At 39.7% G+C, this 18,564-nt stretch overlaps 1 protein-coding gene across 2 annotated transcripts in view; it reads right to left on the bottom strand.

Annotated features, from left to right (window-relative positions):
* Positions 1–18,564, bottom strand: part of ZNRF3 (zinc and ring finger 3) — a 75,654-nt gene that overhangs the window by 19,828 nt on the left and 37,262 nt on the right. For both annotated transcript variants that reach the window (XM_017814133.1, XM_017814134.1), the window contains exon 2: positions 10,621–10,746. In XM_017814133.1, the coding sequence (XP_017669622.1) occupies positions 10,621–10,746 (126 nt within the window). The remainder of the gene's footprint in view (positions 1–10,620; positions 10,747–18,564) is intronic.

Here is an 18,564-nt window from a genome sequence, read left to right as displayed (position 1 = left end):
CATTGTGTCAAATACACCCTTCCCTTACAATTCTAAAACTGCAAAAACCTCTCTTTCTCTCAGAGCTACACAGAATACCAACAACAACATCTGAACAATACAGGCACCCCCTCTTTCTCCCCTGTACACTGCTATCAGGCTCAGTCAATCAGCAAAAATATCTTGCCCCCTGCACCACCCCTGGACTAGCAAGTAAAGCCACAGGGCAATTCTGCAGGGCAGAGGAGGAAGGAGAAAAGGGCATCCTCTACTTTGCAAACAGCAGAAGTTACAAATTAACCAATTGATGCTTCAGCCCTGTTAATGGACAACTCTCTGGTAATTGCAGAAACTAAGTTAAGCCAAGCATAAGCAGGATGCCATTTTAAACCTTTTCTGAGATAATGAGAAAGGAACTTTCGGATTTCTGTCTGAAAATAAAGGCAGAATATCACAACAAAACAGTTAAATCCCCAAGTATCACACCAATATAAAACCCCTTCCTGACTGGAATACTTAAATTCTCTGGCACTTTGGGATATGTTTTATACCCATGCCCTAGAGATACTGCATTACGTGGCATTACAACAGTTGCTTATTAATTAAGAAGTATAGAGAGTATGAAGCAGTATTTTTAAATGTAAAAACATAGTCACAATTTAAACCCAAAGAACCCAAAGTAGCTCTCTGGTAAAATAACCTTGAAGTTAAAAAACGATGTACTTGCAGTTTTAAGAAAACTATCACCTTGTGTAATACATAATCACATCAACATATATATGTATACCAATGTGATTCATACTGCTCTGTACTAAGAGGCTCTCAGATAGTTAAAATGAGGAAGAAGAAAACAAAACTCTCTCTCTTTTGGGGGTTAGGGAGAAACACTGATCAGTTCTAAGTCTACACCAAGTAAAAATAATAAGAAGACATTTATTTAATCCTGAACACAGCAAAGCCTGCTGATTGCAAATCTTTTGAGACACATTTCAGAGTCATCGGACTCCATCCCCAAAGCCCTGCCCTCTGCTATCACAGACCATTCTGTGGGCCAGCAGTCACAAAGAGAAGGGTGAGCACTGGAAGAGATCAAAGGAGGGAACTGGGGTCTTGAACTAGATTACATATTCACAGAGGACCCAGCACACTCAGCAAGAGGTGGGTGGCGGCGTTCAGGACAACTGCTGGTGTTTAACAGAAATGCTGCTACATCTTATAACCTTTCACACTTCTTCCAGGCAACAGAATTTCTATACACAGTTACCTCCAAAATACAATGGTCACATCAAAAGGGAAAACAAAGAATTATAAGAATTATGTCTCACATTTAGAGAGAGAGAAGGCAAAGCTTTCAAAAATTTTAAGTAAGGAATCCATCTAACCTCAGTCAATTTAATGGGGAAGTTTAATCCTTCCGAGAAACAAGTCTCACCTTATTGAAGAAAGTTCTTTTCAACAAAACAACAGTTTTGGGCCGTGGTTCCCAACTCACAGCATCTTTTATTTAAATATTTTAGTAAATAGGAGAAATTTTAAATAGATTCAGCTTGTGTGAAATTATGTAAAGGTTATAGAATAGGTCTGAAGCATTTACAGTAGTCTATCCAAGATATACTGACACACCTAAATTAACCAAAAATTACTCAAAGGCTGAAGAGTTTTGTGCTCATTTAAAGCATTCTGCTATCCTTGAAAAGACAATATGAATATGATCACAGCCCATCAAAAAATGCTAAAAAGAAATGAAAGCAAGTATAGCTAGCATGAAAAAAAACCAGAAGTGATTCAGGTCAACTTGGGGTATATACCTATTTTCAAATGTAAGAAACTGATAGGAATTCAGAGTGACTTCTGCTTAGTATCATCTGTCTTGTTTAGCCTCATCCTCAGGTAGCTGGCCCTCATCAGTAGGTTGGTATTTACTGTGAACAAGAACATTTTAGAGATAACACAATCATCATCTGAGATGATGAAATAATAGATCCAAATCTCAACAGTGACAGCAAATGCAGTGCTCTTTGCAGGGTTATTAAGTGCCTGCATGCAAACCATGACTATGTTCAGACAGACATCATGTATACCAAGGTGAGTTGTCAAGCAGCAAATGTTTTTTCACTTCTATATATATTAAAGTGCTGTAGCACATTGCTCTGGAGGTTCTGTCCCCTTTGTCAGGGATGAGCATCTGCATCCAAGACTACAGAAATGCAGGTAACCCCCAGTCAGGGATTTATATCTTTCTGACTGAACAAAGGCATGTAAAATTCCCTTAGTATCCAGTAGAATACTGCTGATTCAGTGAGATCCTCCCTCTCCACGACAAGAATCTGCTTGGGTACTAAGTTCAGTAGTAAAAATATGCATGGTGGGCCAGTATTCCAGTTTAGCTAGCAACTTTCCATGGCTGGCTAATACAGGATGACATGGCTCTTCTTCCAAACAGTGATCCTTGGGTTTGGATTAGTTTAGTTTCAAGGTCTCAAACTGTGGTGGGCCCTTTGTTGTTAGTTTGTTGACTCTGCTAAAAAAAAGAAAAAAAAAAGAAAAAAAAAGGAAAAAAAAGGAAAAAGATAAAAAGAAGGGGAAAACAAGAATGAAAAAGGTGGAGGATTTTTGTTACAAAGGGAAACTGGAAACTTCTCTCCACACAAGCAGAGACATGGCTGTATTGCAGAGGCCTCGGGGTAAGGATTAAAGAAAAACAAAATAGAAACCCTTCCATCTCTAATTAGGGTCTTCATTTGCCAAAGAGCCATTCCACAGCGGGAGGAATTACATTCAAGCCGTTGCTTGGATAACGTCTCCCAGCAGGTTGGCTCCTCAGAGCAGGCTACTCTGAGCCAACAATTTCTGGTTACTTGGAGGCAAGCAGCCTGCATATTGTTTTAACTGGCCTGGCTTTTACAGCCAGTTTTGCTGAAGAACAATCTTCTATTCAGAATGCAGAGATAAAAGCTTCACTTGTTGAATTTGTCCCCAGTTTCTTTATCCCTTTCTTTTTTTAAACATGGGAATTATAGGTTCTGGAGTTTGCATTATTTCCCTTGTAGACTTCAATGTTTTTCCCCCTCTAGCCACTTGATTCTTTGCCAGTGAAGGCTGCTGTCTGGAGTCCAGCCATTCATCAGCCCCTACCTCATCATTAACACTGTGGTGCTGGCGGTCACAGCTCATTGCTGGCGACAGGAAATCCTAACTTGCAAGAGGTTAACCACAGCCCATAAACAGTCAGACTGGCTCATTAGTCCCATAGAGTCAGCTGATGGGACCCTCTGGGAGTTTCAACACCGTTCATGGACTTGGAGTCTCTAAATTCTGTGCTATTTGCAAATGCGTCCTCCCCCCTGCCCACTTAAAAGCTTGTTATTTGCATCCTCAGGGCTAAGGACCATCTTTTTTCCTATCCAAAGCTAAGTTCTTTGAGCATTTTGAAAAATTAAATGTCTGTGATGTATTGTCTTGGCTTACCAACTGAACAAAACACCAATGGGCCAACAACTGAGACATTAATGCACTAGAATATATACATGCTTTCGATATTTTTAATAGTTTCTGTGAGAGTTCCATATCCCTACCGAGCAATTCTAAGGCAATAGTTGTGTGAATGTTAATAATACATAATTAATCTGTATTACCTAATTCATGCCACAAATATGTCCAGCTCTAATGTTCAAGAACTAACCTGCAAGAATCGTGAGTAGCTTGGTCAGTGCTCCCTACACTGACTAAAAACCTCGCTTCGTTCTCATTTTGAGTTCACAGTATCATCACTTGATTCATTTGGAGTTGATTCCTTGAACTTAGTACAAATACTAAATCATCCTGTTATCCAAAAATGCACCTCTAGATAATATCACCTGGTCATCACAAAGATAAAATGTTTAGAACAGAAAAATGTGTTCTGGCAAATTATCTCAAAGCAGTAAGATATGAAGCACACTTTGTGTTATAGTAAGTTTTTCTCTTTCCTCTCAACCCTGTGAAAATCATTGCAAAACATTCCCACTTTATGTCTGCAATTTCTTAGGATCCAGTTTTGTACCACTGTCGACTGTATCTGCCCATCTTTTATTCTGAATATCGGAGTCCCTCTGATGCAGCTCTGGTTACATTCCAAAGTTCTCCAATTTCTTTCAAAGCCTTCTGTCCCCTCGTGCACCAAAATTAGGCATGTCACTCATCTGTGAAGTCCTAAATAATTCCATTCCCTGCCTCCATATCTGCTCCTGATTTTCTTCACTTTCTGGTCCATTTATCCGATTCTGCTTGCTAGACTTCTTTTGTGCTCATTTCTATACTCCAACATAGCTACACTTACTTGCCCATTCACTTTTCTGTTTCAAACTCCATTTCTATAGCTTTTGCAACACGTTTGCCATTGTGCATTTCTCCTGTTAGAGAAATAGGCAGATTCTGCATGTAAAATAAAAATATCTCTCAATGTTTGAGAGGCTCACAAGGCACATAGAATAATGATGGTCCAAAAAATTAAAACATAAAACCTTTATATATTATTATTATTATTGGCATGTCTTAAGTAGTTGTTCCTTAGTCTTTACTCAGCCTTGACTTCCATTAATTTCACTGGGAGATCTGACTGAGCTGAACTCAAGTAACACATGTTGTGCAACAACAGCTGCTTCTTTAGCTTAAGGGAGAAGCAGCTGTGCTCCACAGTTGGTTAGAAAGGAGTGAACATGGTGGCAGGGACTGCTAAAGACTCAGCTCTAAAAGTGGGCACTTATTTAAAGTAATCAAGCCAACAATGGCAAATCTAAGGAGCGCCCAGAGGGAGAAAAAAACATAAGAGAGAGCCTTTCCCATGAATACCTGATGCTTTTCCTAACTGTGCAGTGAACATGGAAAGAAAGTTAGTCAAATAATACAGTAGCAGACAGCTGGCACAAGTTCCCAGTGGAAAGGGCCCATCACTACCCATGAATGAAAACCTGATAGACCTACTTCTGCTGAACTGCATAACCTGATTCAGCCCTTGTCTGTCCATTCCTTTGAGCTTTTCCCTCTTTGGCTTTGATTCAATTCTTTTCTTTCCTTTTGTATCTTTCACCACACGATCCATACACAACACAAACCTTTCCTCTCTCCAGATTTCAACTGCTTATGTGATTTTTTTTTTGTTCAAAAATATACACATGTCCCTTCTTGACTATTTCTGTCTGCTATTATGAGAAGCCACCTTCTTCCTGAAAAACCATGTATTAACCCCTCTTCTGACCTCACCTATGCAATTTTGTTAGAACTCCAGAAATCATTGTGTTTAGATGGTGTAGAGGTCTGATCACACTGCTCACACATTTCGGGTGTCCTGGACATTATGAGCGACAATGAAGTGGGAAATAACAAGAAACAATCATGATATTACAGCAGTTATGATGTTCTTTGGTGCTCCAGGAAAATGTTCATTTCCTGTTTCTCAATATATTTTTTAGAACAAATACAGTAAAGACAAACACATGGATGGCAGGGATTACAATTATATATACTACGCTTTTTCACAGTTAACCCTAATTTTAGGTAGTGGTAAAACAACAGACCTTGGAAATAAAAAAATTTAATGCAAAGTTAATGGAAGACTCTTAAAGAACATGACTGATTCAGAAGGGCTGAGTCTTTAACACTAGACAGGATGCTATTTTTCCCCATCAAAACACATACTCTTTTTTTCATTACAATGAAAACAATGAGTTTGATAAAAAACATAGTTTGTGTTTTGATCAGAGTTCTGGCATGTTTGGCACATGCAATATAGACCCATCAAGCAGTCCACAGCCAAAGGAGTCTAGTCTCATTCAAGAAACTTTTTTCTACTTCATAACAACTTCCTTCTTAAAACAGAATGTTTGGGAGCTCAAAACAACCCATACAAAGTTTATACTGCTGCAACACTTTTCCCAACTAACTAACTAACAAAAAAGTAACCAACCAGCTTAAAAATCACTCATACTATTACTTTTGAACAAGACCAATTAAATTTTGCCATTGATTTTTGAGACTACTGCCTTGAAACGTATTACAAATGCTTTTTGGATGCTGTTTGCAAAGAAGAAACATGGGCTGACAAACAGAAGGCAGAAAAGGTCCCCAAACTGTGGAATAAATACTATAAGTGGAATGTCAAGTACTTCAATGGATGTAAGAAGTTTTCCTGAAGTGACAGTATTTCCTACTGCATGTGGCACAAGACTCATCACAGGGTACACCTTACTGCAGGTGTCACTACCAGTTGAAAGTACCTGAATAAGCAAAGTTTTGGAAACACTGAACAATGATTTTAGACATGTCTCTCATTAATTTTAGATCTTAATCTAAAGCATAGTTCAGTCGTAGTTTCTGAGTAAGTTTAGAATGGAAGAACATTTGCCTGAATTCAGTATCCATTTCTACTACTGAACTGAATCCATTTCTACAGAACATTATCCAAACTGTATGTAAAACTATTAATGTTATACAGAAACAAATGGTATACTTATATGGTCAGTGCAATTCTAATTTGAACATATAATTATATGCCTAATTTAGGCTATTCATATAAAGGTGTAAGTTGATTTTGTTTAATCTGCCTTTCTTTTTTTCTTACTTTCAGTAACTCTGAAAGAAAAAGATTAAAATGGTCTCTCCACAGGACCTCTTGTTCCTCAAGTCTTAGAACACATCTTTCTTTATTCAGGAACTAAACTACCAACATAGCCCCATGATTTCTCGTTTAACTACCTTATAATAACCTAAACTAAATTGTTAGACAAAAGGTTAGGAATCACAGTTCGACTGTCTAATGCACATTCAAGTCATGATGATTTTGGCCAAAGCCTAACTAGTATAATCATAATGATGACACAGCAAAACAAGAGATTCTCCTAGATAGTATTAGTGTAAATTTTTGAAAATAAACTCTCGAAAGACAGAGAAGAAGTGAATGGATACTGGAAGAACTGTTAGGAATTTCCTCATATTACAGATTTCTTTGATCTGAAGAAAACAGGAAGCTGTAGTAGCAGGGACATCCTCTCTTTGTTAGGTTATGTTCAGATGCACATCCTCAAATACATACATCCTATTAATACAGAAGAGACCCTTTAGCAGTCCCTGGAAGAGAAACAAGAACAAAATCCTTCCTTGTGGACTTTCAAGCCTGCAGAAAGGGAAGAAGTGCTACTTTTAAGCAAATCTTCAGCATTTTGTCAGTATCTATCCTGTACTGAAATAAAAGCAACGGTATTGCTGGGTTGCACTTCCCGGTCTTGACAGATGTAATTTGCTTTAAAAATTACTGGGGTGGGCAAAGAACAGGGGGTCTGCATGTTGGAATGTACAGGACACATGCAGGTATACTGCCACCACAGAACAGTGAATCACAAAATACCAGCATGGTTTGGGTTGGAAGGGACCTCAAAGATCACCCAGTTTTAACCCCCCAGCGCCCTCCAGCCCTGCCAGGATGCAGGCATGCAACAGGTATTGTAGGCAACCCTGCTTTTGCCTTCCTTCAGCACAGTTACAGCAGTGAAGGAGTCTCATTGTGCTGTATGCAGAGAAGGGAGGAATTCCAGGAGGGGAAAGGTTCCCTTTGAAGCACATGGCACGAAGAGCTTCCCAGTGACCATGGCAACAGCTCAGTGGGTTCCCAGCCTGAGAACCAAGTTACTACAGCCATGCCTCAAAAACAAAAAAAGTCTGAAAGAAGGAAAGAGAGAGGGGGAGGTGGGGTCGGGGGTGTGGGGGAGAGAAGCTGAAGCAGAATTAGCCTGGCAGAAACTGAGCGGCTCCCCGGTAGGCAAATCCAGCCAATAATGCTGGTCGGGTTCACGGGGTTTCCTTTTCATTTCCAAAAGCTTTCTTCTTCCTCTGTCATTCCCCTTCTAGCCCTATTCAGGAGCTCATGAGATCAGTAAAACCCAGGCCTTTGCTTTGCCTGCATGCAGCATTGCCTCAAACAGGGCTGCACTGTGATCAAAGGTAATAGTAAATCACAGCTGCCACACACACCCCTTGCTTCAACCAGGGTCCAGTTTTCACAGGCACTTTAAACAGGAGATACATATTTTTTTTTAAACACTTTGATTTCCATTACACCATATAAACCTGACTATAAAGGATGAGCAATTACAAAATCGATATGGAAATGAAAACATTTAATTCTGTTCAGCTACCCATGGATAAACAAGTGGAGTAAAACTTCTGAAAACACAGATCAGAGTTTTAATAAACAAAACAAAACACCCCTAAATCAAAAAAGACCTCAACAACCAAAACCAACAATAAGAATAAAACCCTACAAGTTTGTACCAGATTTGTGTGTCATGCAATTTAGCTCTACAAATAGTTTTTAAGTAGTTTACATTCTGCTTCACCATATTCCAAATTTTCAACAATATCACCTCTATAATGAAGAACAAACAGTAGGTTTGCACTCCTTATTTCTTCCTCCTTTTCTACATGAAACAAGTTCCATTTCCTTTCCCTGTTCAAGGCCACCCCTCCCCCATTTTCCTTTCCTTTCCCTACTCCTTGCCGTTTCTTTTTCCTTTTTCTTCTATTTTTCCACCTCTCCTCTCCTCTCCCTCTCCCTTTTTCATTCCTTTCCCTTTTATGTTTTAAATCAGTTGCCAAATCCTAAAAATAACCAGAAGAAGACACATCTACACATGCAGCAGGTTTGATATTTACCCAACAAAATAGTTTAGAGGCCACATTGAATCCAAATGTTCCAAATTGCATGGAAAGTGAACTTTTCAGAGGCCCAGACAATCGCAATACAACTTGTTCCCACTGGTAAGACAACCAAGCTGACTTGACAGACCTGCAAGAAGCTAATGGCTGATGCCTCTGCTGCTAAGTCCTTCTAAATCAGATCATAACTTGAGCATAGGGAGGACAGCAGAGAGGTTGAAGGCAAAAGATGGAGAGGAGAAAATACAGCAGTGAGGATGAAACAGGGAACAAATATTTCAGGAAGAGAAGGATAAATAAGAGACATGAAAATACAGAACAAGGAGCTGTAGTACAGTTACTGAGAAGCAAGTATTGCCTAGAACCTTGGCCACTCTTTTTTCACCTGTTGAAATTACTGCACATGAACTGACACACATGAAACACTGTGCCCAATCTCTCTGGACACACCCTCTGTCACATCACTGTCATTACGCATCAAAGCAGATGCTACAGAGCTCCTGAAGCAAAGCCAGGGTCTGCTGTTCAGCAGGCCAAGCTTCAGGAAGCCAACATCAGCAGATAATGAGGTAAACTCATTCTAGAAATCAGTGTGGCTTTGGGGACATGGGGAATATAGAGGACATGGTGGGATTTGAGTACATAGCAGTGGGTCATCCATTTCCTCACATAATTTTCACTGAGCAGATTCCTTCCTGAAGTGGCTTTCCCCAAGACTCAACTTACTCCTGGAGTTTACTTATGGGTTACTATGCATCTTTCAGTACCCAATCTTCTCTAATTCCCATCCTCACAAGACCTTATCCTCAGATTTTATCCTTCTAAGATCAAAGAAGCAACAGGTGGAATTTCTCTGAAATAAAAACAGTATTCCAAGTTTTAAAAAAAAAAAAGTTGTATTATGCTGAAATTCATAGAAAGGGAAATCACTTCTTAAAGAGATGTTTCTCACTGTGAACTACAAGTGGAACATGCAGCAAATTTTAGACAAGCCGATGGTTTCCCATTTCCTTTGAAAGGTAAAGTTTTTAGAAGTTTTGCTTATAAATTTACAGAGACAAGTTTTACTTTAAAAATGTCAACCTGCGATTTTATTGTCTGCCTGATACACTGCTCACCTGAAGTCACCAACACTATCCTACCCAATTTGAGCCAGCTGGATTTTAGGATGAAAGCCAGTTACTTTATGTGTTTTCAACTGCTCAGTTACTGGTAGAACTTGTGGCCTGTGCTCTTTCAACTGCTCTAGACTTCAAGTGTCTACATATAATAACCTCAATACTCAAAAATTCTAAGCTGCAAACAAGACAAGGTCAGCTTTCTGCTTTCCTTTTTAACTTATCTGGCAGCAGTAATGATATCTTGACTTCACCCCATAAAACAAAGGGAAAAGTCTTGCAATTAATTTAGATTCCAGAGGCTGCATTCCACAGGGAGACTCCAGGAAGATGAAAATCTTTATTTCTTTGACCAAGACAATAAGATTCACTTGTTATTACATGTATTTATCCTGCAATGAAAGCAAAGAAATCTTTCTAGGTTTGAAGACCCCTCTTTCCCCAAAAAGAGGAAATTATTGTATGTGTTTTGAGAAAACTGTACCAAAGGAAAACCAGTAAGATGCTTTCATTTTGACTCCTTTGACCAAGTTAGCAGTTCACTCTATTTCTACTCCGACACTGCTTCACCCAAACAGCCATTTTTTCTTGTCTTTGTTAGGTTCCTACAGAGCTCAAAAAGGGAATGTGTGCACTCAGCTCCCCATCATCATCTCTGTCAACTGAGTTATGACATCATCTTTCCCCAAAGCATCTAGTGTGAAAACAGGCAAAACAGGAATATTTTGTGGACTAAAGGGAGTTTTCTCTTGGTTTATTTCTTGCTGATTTTTTCTCAGAAAGGAACTAATCCTTCCAAGAAACAGTTACATGCAGCTCCAAACTATCCCCTTACCTTTCCTAAGACAGTGAGGCATGGCTTAGGCTCCAACTCTGGCTGTTCCAGTTTCACCACTCCTACCCAACCATATTCATATAGGTCTTCCTCATCATTGCTGTTACACAGTCCGAGTGGATGCATCTGAAATAGAATCAGAAAAAAACCTTTAGCCCATCAGTAGAATTTAAAAAATATACAGATTGCTTTTGAATACTTTAACTTATGACAAATACACTTTTTTTTATAAGGTACACCAGAAAAAATGAAACATAAGGTTGCATATATGAAGAATCCAGTACACTTCTGAAGCACGGGTACAAAATCAAAATTTTATGTAATGCCACTGTCATCTTGCTTATGAAAAAAATCATTTAAGACTAACAAATGTGATTATAAGTCCTTTTCTCAGATATAAAATAATTAAATACAAAGTTCTACTTTGTATTGCAAAACCACCTTTCCTTGCAAATGGACAGAAATAATACGAACTATCACTCATAAAAGCTTTACATGTCCAGAGATGTTCATGTTTACATAAGATCCAGAGCCCATGTTTCAGAGGCATCATTATCACTTTTTTTTTATATATTTGCACAATATTAACAGTTTGTCATCCTTTGGAACAAGCCTACCATATACTTCAAAGTAAGGTACAGGAAGCTTTCTAACTATTGAGAAGTAGTCTCTAGTTTTTTCTGAACCCAAATGATGGGGGGCAGAGGGCTATCATGAAGGAGAAACTTTTAGATATTTGTGTTTCTTACACTAGGCAACAATATGTCTTTGATTTAATTTCAGATAGTCAATCTGTTCCTTCTCCTTCCAACACTATGTAGATAATTTAATTTTTATTATGGCAAGGACCTTCCTACACATCGATTTTTTTAACCTTTCTTTTCCAAGTTTGCTGTCCTCCATTAAGATAATATCTTTGTGTATAAACTAGGGTGTCATACATTTAACTTCTTACACTGTTTGCTGCGTTCTCCTTGTTTTCTTTTTCCCTCAACTAAAATCTGACTTTTCACAGACCCTTGCCTAAGAGTTGCCTGCAGTTTAACATATATGCAGAGTTCTTTGCAAAAAACCTGTACTTTATCTGGTTTCATGCCTTTCCTTAAATGTCAGCTTTGTCAAACTAGCTGAAGAAAACCACAAACTAATATCAGCACTATGATAACTTTGCTTTCTGGTATCTGATTATAATAGGAGGAGATTATACTGCTCAATAATTTACATATATATACACACCTCACTAATCCATGCAAAGTAGCACCATGTAATGGTCACTAATCCTGCCATCACTTCTGCATCACCAGCTTGTTGTTTCGTCCTTTTCTGCTTTTCTCCCATGTCTTGTACCTTGACTTCCATTTTGCAAGTAATACAACACATGGAGTGTTATTTGTATTATCTTGTGGGGCCCTAACTTTCTGAATAACTTGAGTGATAACTGTGAAATATGGGAAACATGATGGTGAACTGACACAATACAGGGGTTTTTCTACCACTCATTATTTTTCAAGATTCATCACCAATCCACTCTATTTTGAGGGAAAAAACCAAACCATGGCAGAAAGAGTAAAATCCTTTGCCCAACTCTTAACTCAGCCTTCCTCTTTCTTTTTTTTTTCCTGAATGAGCTGTTACCACACATTGCTGAGCTGTCTGCAGCCTCACATGGGTGAGCAGCTCAACTTACTGCTAAAAGCTTGGGGCAGGTACTATCACTGGAAGATGAACCACTCTGTAAACTCATCATCTGATGGATAAACTATTCAGCACAGACATAAAATCAGGGGATGGAGTCAGTCAGAGAATGCTCTCTCCAAGACTGCCCGGACATATATTCCAACATAATTAACCCGCAAAAGGAGTCCATGGGATCCTTTAAGTAAAAACACAGCTTTAATCGATATTAAATATCTAAAGAAACAGAGAACCATTTCCTTGATGTAATTCCCTTGACATAGGGTGTATTAATTGAGCTTTGAAACCATAACCCATATCTAAGAAGTTTCTAGTTCAAAATCCTTGAAATGTGCTGGGGCACTTTGCACATGCCTGAAAGGGCAAAACTGAAACCACGACTTAGGTGCTTTTATCCAAGGTTACAAAATCTGTATACATTGCTGAGGGTCTAAAATAACTTCAAAAAGAGCCGCGAGAATTTTATGTGGGTTAGTGTTACAGAGCAGACAAACAGTAAAGCAACAGAGGAGGAATACTTTACTCTGTAACTCAATCATCTAAAAAAAGTCCTGGTGATTAAAAGAAAATTTTCACCCTCTTGCCCTTTTTTATGTCTGCCAGGATAGGCATTACAGTGTTACAAACTACCGTATGAACAGCTCAGGATCTTTCTGTGCACTGTCTCATGAGATGAAAAGTCTTGGTCTTTTTTCCCCATACAATAAATAACAGCTCTACCCACTTTAGTCCAGAAAAAAAAATCTTGGAAGAAGGCCAAGAGGAACAGAAAATTCTTTCCACTGTCACTTTCATCCAGAATACTGTTATTCCGTAACAGCTTCCAAGTGTGAATGGCCCTTTAGATCATAGTCACCAAGCCCATTCTGCAGTTATGTCTCTGGACATCAGTATAAACTCAAAGCTCAAAGAGCCTCTTCTCTTCCTTTTACAAAGCCTGAGTGATGAGCGGATTGAGAGCAGCCGTGCAGAGGAGGACTTGGGGGTACTGGCAGATTAAAAACTGGACTTGACCCAGCAACATGAGCTCCCAGCCCAGAAAGCCAATGGTATCCTGGGCTGCATCAAAGGAAGTTTGGTAACCAGGTCGAGGGAGGGGATTCTGCTCCTCTGCTCCACTTTGCCGAGACCCCACCTGCAGCACTGCATCCAGCTCTGGGACCTGTGTGAGCAGGTACAGAGGAGGACACAAAAATGCTCTCAGGGCTGGAGCTCCTCTGCTCTGGAGACATGCTGAGAAAGCTGGGGTGGTTCAGCCTAGAGAAAAGAAGGCTCCAGGGAGACCTCAGAGACCCTTCCACTGCTTAAAGGGGGCCTAATAGGAAAGATGGGGAGGGACATTTTATCAAGAGGTATAGTGACAGGACATAAGGTAACAGTCCTAAACTGAAAGAGGGTTGGTTTAGATTAGAAATCCTTCCCTGCGAGGGTGGTGATGCCCTGGCACAGGTTGCCCAGTGAAGCTGTTCAAGGCCACGTTGGATGGGGCTGGGAGCAACCTGGTCTAGTGAAAGGTGTCCCTGCCCAGGGTGAAGGGGTGGGAACTAGATGATCTTTAAGGTTCCTTCCAACCCAAACCATGCTATGATTATGTGATTCTGTGAATGAAGCAATCAGGGACACAATAAGGTACCAACCAGACTATGGGTCCTGCAAGTCTCATTCCAGGTTCATATCATACACCGGCAGCAGAGTTTTACTTAAACAGAAGCTTCCACATCATTTTTTTCCTGCCTTCAGCAGACCATAAGCCAGCAGAAGCTGCCAAAGCTGAAATTTTGACTCTAGCTTAAACCCCAAAAGAACAATGACACACCTAAACAGGCACTCATCTCTTTCTGACAAACCACTAACCCCATTCTTTGTCTCTATGGTTCTCTATGATAGAACTGCAAGTACTCTGTGTCCTCTTGTATGAAAACATTAATATGTAACTCCCAAGATCACAAAGGATGGCCACTCCTGTAGCACAGCTTTGCAGAGCTTGTGCCTTCCAATTAGAAAAAGGTAGGAACAGACAGTGCACACAGTACATTCTCCCTTCCAGCATAGGTGTATGTTGTCCAAAAACTAGAGGAAAACCCTCTCATCTCACTTAACCAGATCAGCCAAGAAATAAGATTCCGAAAAGCTGCACGCATTAAGAAGGATTCAGAGACCATTATGTTTACAGCTGCCTTGGACAAAATACAGATGACAACATTGACTAGTATCATCTGAGGCGTGTGTATCAAGCAGCAGGTATCAGGCACTAAGTTTGAAATCCAGAGAATTAATTTTGGAACTCAGTAAAATCAAGACCGATATGTGTAACAAAATGAGCTGTATCTGAAAAGCTGCACAATACTTCAACATGGAATACAAAACCAGAAGAGAGAACAGGTAAAATGAAGAACAGTGTGAGATGTAAGAAGTAACAATTGTTTTCATGGCAAGAGATGATTTCTGTTTAGCATTTACTGACCACTGTATGGCATTCTGAAACTCATTTTCCAAATACAAACAGCTCCTGCTTCTTGAACCTAGCCCAAAGAACTGCATTTTCTAGGAAGGTTCTGAACTCTATCCTGATGCAAGAACCTAAAAAGAGGAATCTCTGGCAAGTTTGCTAATAAAGGGGAAAAAATTAAGCAGGAACTCATCTCCTCCATACAAGACTCATGCCATTCACACAGTTGTATTCACCTTGAGGGAAGAAATTTTCAAATTCTTGTCCAAACCCATGAATTGGACCCACTTAGAACACTCACTTTTACTCACAAACCATAGCAAGGTTGTACCATGAACTAGTTACTAGAAGAAAGCTGTGGTCTGGCTAGCAAACCAAGCAGCTGTCACAGAAGAATTCTCCTTCAGCATGGCCATGCTGGCCACCACCATTGCTGTGCAAGGACAAACATGACCACAGCAAGTGGATCCCATTTTGTAGTCCAGCAACCCAGGCACAGAATATCTACTTTACGTTTCCTACCAGTGCGTAAGAGACCCAAGCAGGGAGAAGGTTGAGATTTATTAAACCATCACACAACAGCAAAATGATTTTTCACATGAGAAACCTCAAACCCAAATGCAAAACCCATTGCAAGCAGCAAGTAAAACTAATAGGGTGCTGCAGGCTCTGTGCTGGTAAATATAGAGAATTTACTAAGTATATCTGCAGGGTACAAACTCCCCAGGATTTTGTTGCATCACAACGGAAGACATTCACTTCCCCCACCTTAAAAAAAAATAATTGGGGTTTTGCATAATTTTTTGCATTTTTACAACACTTCCAAAAATTCTTTAATGTGTTTGTTTCACAGGGAATATGCATCTCTTCTTTATACATCAACATCAATTTCCATCTTATCTACTACTTCCTTCTCCATGAACACACCCTATAGTAATCTTTCTGACCAGCACTGTCAGAACCATGTTCCTGGGGCACCACTGAGCATCACTCTGAGCATGTAATTTCCACCCAGGAATCTTTTCTCTGCATAAATTTCTCTCTGGTTTCACATCCCATTATTTCATTCACACTCCATATTGAGACTCCAGTGGCTAACAGGATAGCCAGCTTCAGTCCATTCATAAGGTTGTGTTTTTGCTTGGTTTTCTTTTTTACAGTTCACACTAGAATTAAGGATCCCCAACAGCCTTAACAAAACAAACAAAAGAAAAATAAGAACAAAACCCACACACAACATCCCCACCAAACCAACCAAAAAGAAAAGGGTACATTCACACCATGTTAAGATCACAAGTGAGCTTCAACCTTCAATCCATTAAATCCACACTGAATATCATGCTACAGAAAATTTACTGGCCTAGGTGTGGAAGCAGGACAGTTGTGTCCCCTCACATCAGGGTGATGACACTATATTGCTTTGGGGCCTGTGCTAGCTTGGATAAAACTAGGCTGGTATATCTGTGTCTTAGGTAGTTCCAGTAGTTTGCAGAGGAACAGAGCATATCAACAGCGTAAACAGATTCCCTAACTTCAGTTCCACTAGAAACAAAATAACCCAACCCCAACAGATCCCAACTCTTCCTCTTTCCTGCCAAGATACCAGTTCTAATACAAGCTAGGTCTGGCAAATGAGACCTGGACAGTTTAAAAACTTCAATAACATGCCTTTGAGACTCTACATTACCTTCCCAAACTTTCCTCTGATTAAATTCTTTGTTATAAATTCAATTATTTAAATCTCACGAGCCACAAAATATCATTCTTTCTCCACCATTTGAGCAAAACTGAGTTGAAACATTACCCATGTTACACATGTCTTTGCTGGCAGCTGTGCAGCTTTAGTGGCACAACTTCTGCTCCCCCAAAAAGGCTTCCTGTGATATGGCACTATGGGAACATAGCAAGGCACACACAGTTTAGAATGAGCACTCTGGTCACAGTATCAAGAGATCAGTAACAAATTAAACAAGAACCTCTTCACTAAAATGACTTATTTATTCTTCCCATTCTTTTCTTAAATTTTAGTCTTCCTCTAAAACAAACTGCCAGTGTCTCCCTCTGTGCTTAATCCTCTGTAACTAATCAGGTGTTTTATCTTCTGACAAATAATAAGGGAAGAGACACAAGGCATAGGTATTTTTCATTCATTTTGGATACTGACCCCATATTTGAGGTTGGCATGATTTTTTTCTTTCTGAAAAACAAAGGATCTCTCAGATTTACTAAGTCTCCTAAGATACCTGTTCCCCTTTTGCTTCTCCTTCACAGTGAGCATACCACAAAGGGCAGTCGCACCTACTCACATGCAGTGTGCACCAACAGAACTTGTGGTGGATTTCTGTTGGTAATTCAGCTTGCAACGAATAAACCTACCTCTGTGCAGCCAGGTAAACATTTACATGTATGTCAGAAGGCCCTCAGTAACTCTCTGCATTAGTCTGGAACTTCAGTTGGTAACACTCCTTCATACTTTCTGTGGCAGATAATTAATGTGCAGAGAAGCAAACATACAGATCATAGAACATGCTGAGTCGGAAGGCACCCATCAAGATCATTGAGTCCAACTCCTGGCCCTACATAGAACAGATCCAAGAATCCCACCATGGGCCTGAGATTGCTGTCCAAACACTTCTTGAACTCTGTCAGGCTTGGTGCTGTGACCACTTCCCTGGGGAGCCTTTTCCAGTGCTCAACCACCCTCTGGGATAAAAAAACCTTTTCCTGATATCCAGCCTAAACCTCCCCTGACTCAGCTTCACACCTTATAGTTTTATTAGTAAAAGAAACAAAGGCCAGAGTACCAAGGCATCATTTTCCAAAACACTGAAGTATGACTTCCTCATGGCCACGAAGGAGTCTGTGCTATAAAATTCTGCAGTATATGATGCCAGAACCAGACTTGATATTCCCTGTCTAAACTAAAGTTACATCCCACCCTGGTAAGCATCTCTATTCTTCTAAGGTTTTCTCTTGCCTCTGACATACCAGCACATTTTGAAATACAAAACTGAAATACTTCCCCCTTTGTTTGGCTATGTATTTGACAAATAGATTTGGATAACCCAGGTATAACAAAATCTCATGGTTTTGCAACAGTGACCAGAAATGACACTATTGCAGGGGCAGGGACTGGGTGAGGGACTCACATAACCCTGAGCACCCACATTCCATCCTCAGGGCAGCCACCATCCCTCCAAGCTTACAGAACTGAGTTACTCACAGAAGTGAAAATTCATCAGGCAGAAAAAAAAAAGGGCAAAAGTAACAAAAGAGATATTTAAAAAAGGTTCACAGATCTATGCCAAGAGCCAGAAGAGTGAAAAACACTTTTGTAGTGGCAAAGTTAGTACAAATTCTAGACCACCTAAGACCACAAAATAACACAGAAGGGCTCTGGGGACCTACCCATGTCCCATAAAAGACCGTAAAAGAGAGGATGAGAAGTTGTATGGCAGGTTTTTGACTGTGTTGTCATATTAAAAACTATTCAAGGTGCATATCAGAAGTGTCAACCCAGTAGCACAATTCTAAAAACATTTATTTAAGACATAGAAAAAAAAACCAGTCAGCACCAAGGCCAGTAAGACATGGGCTTCATCGACAGAAAGCTTTCTGTCCACAAAAGCACTCCACCGCTCCAAGCCACAAGTAGTTGGTAGAGTCTTCTTGGATGCCACAGGAGTCATCTTGGATGACACTGTAGTCATCTCTTGAGATCATGACAGACAGAATATACTGTAATTTTCTGAAACAGTAATATCAACTAAAAAGTGCAACATGAGTTAGTGAATTTAAAC

The sequence above is a fragment of the Lepidothrix coronata genome, unplaced genomic scaffold, assembly GCF_001604755.1.
Source record: "Lepidothrix coronata isolate B3197 unplaced genomic scaffold, Lepidothrix_coronata-1.0 Scaffold44, whole genome shotgun sequence".
NCBI lineage: Eukaryota > Metazoa > Chordata > Aves > Passeriformes > Pipridae > Lepidothrix > Lepidothrix coronata.
Note: the sequence above shows the minus strand (reverse complement) of the source record. Positions and strands in the feature narration are given on the sequence as shown.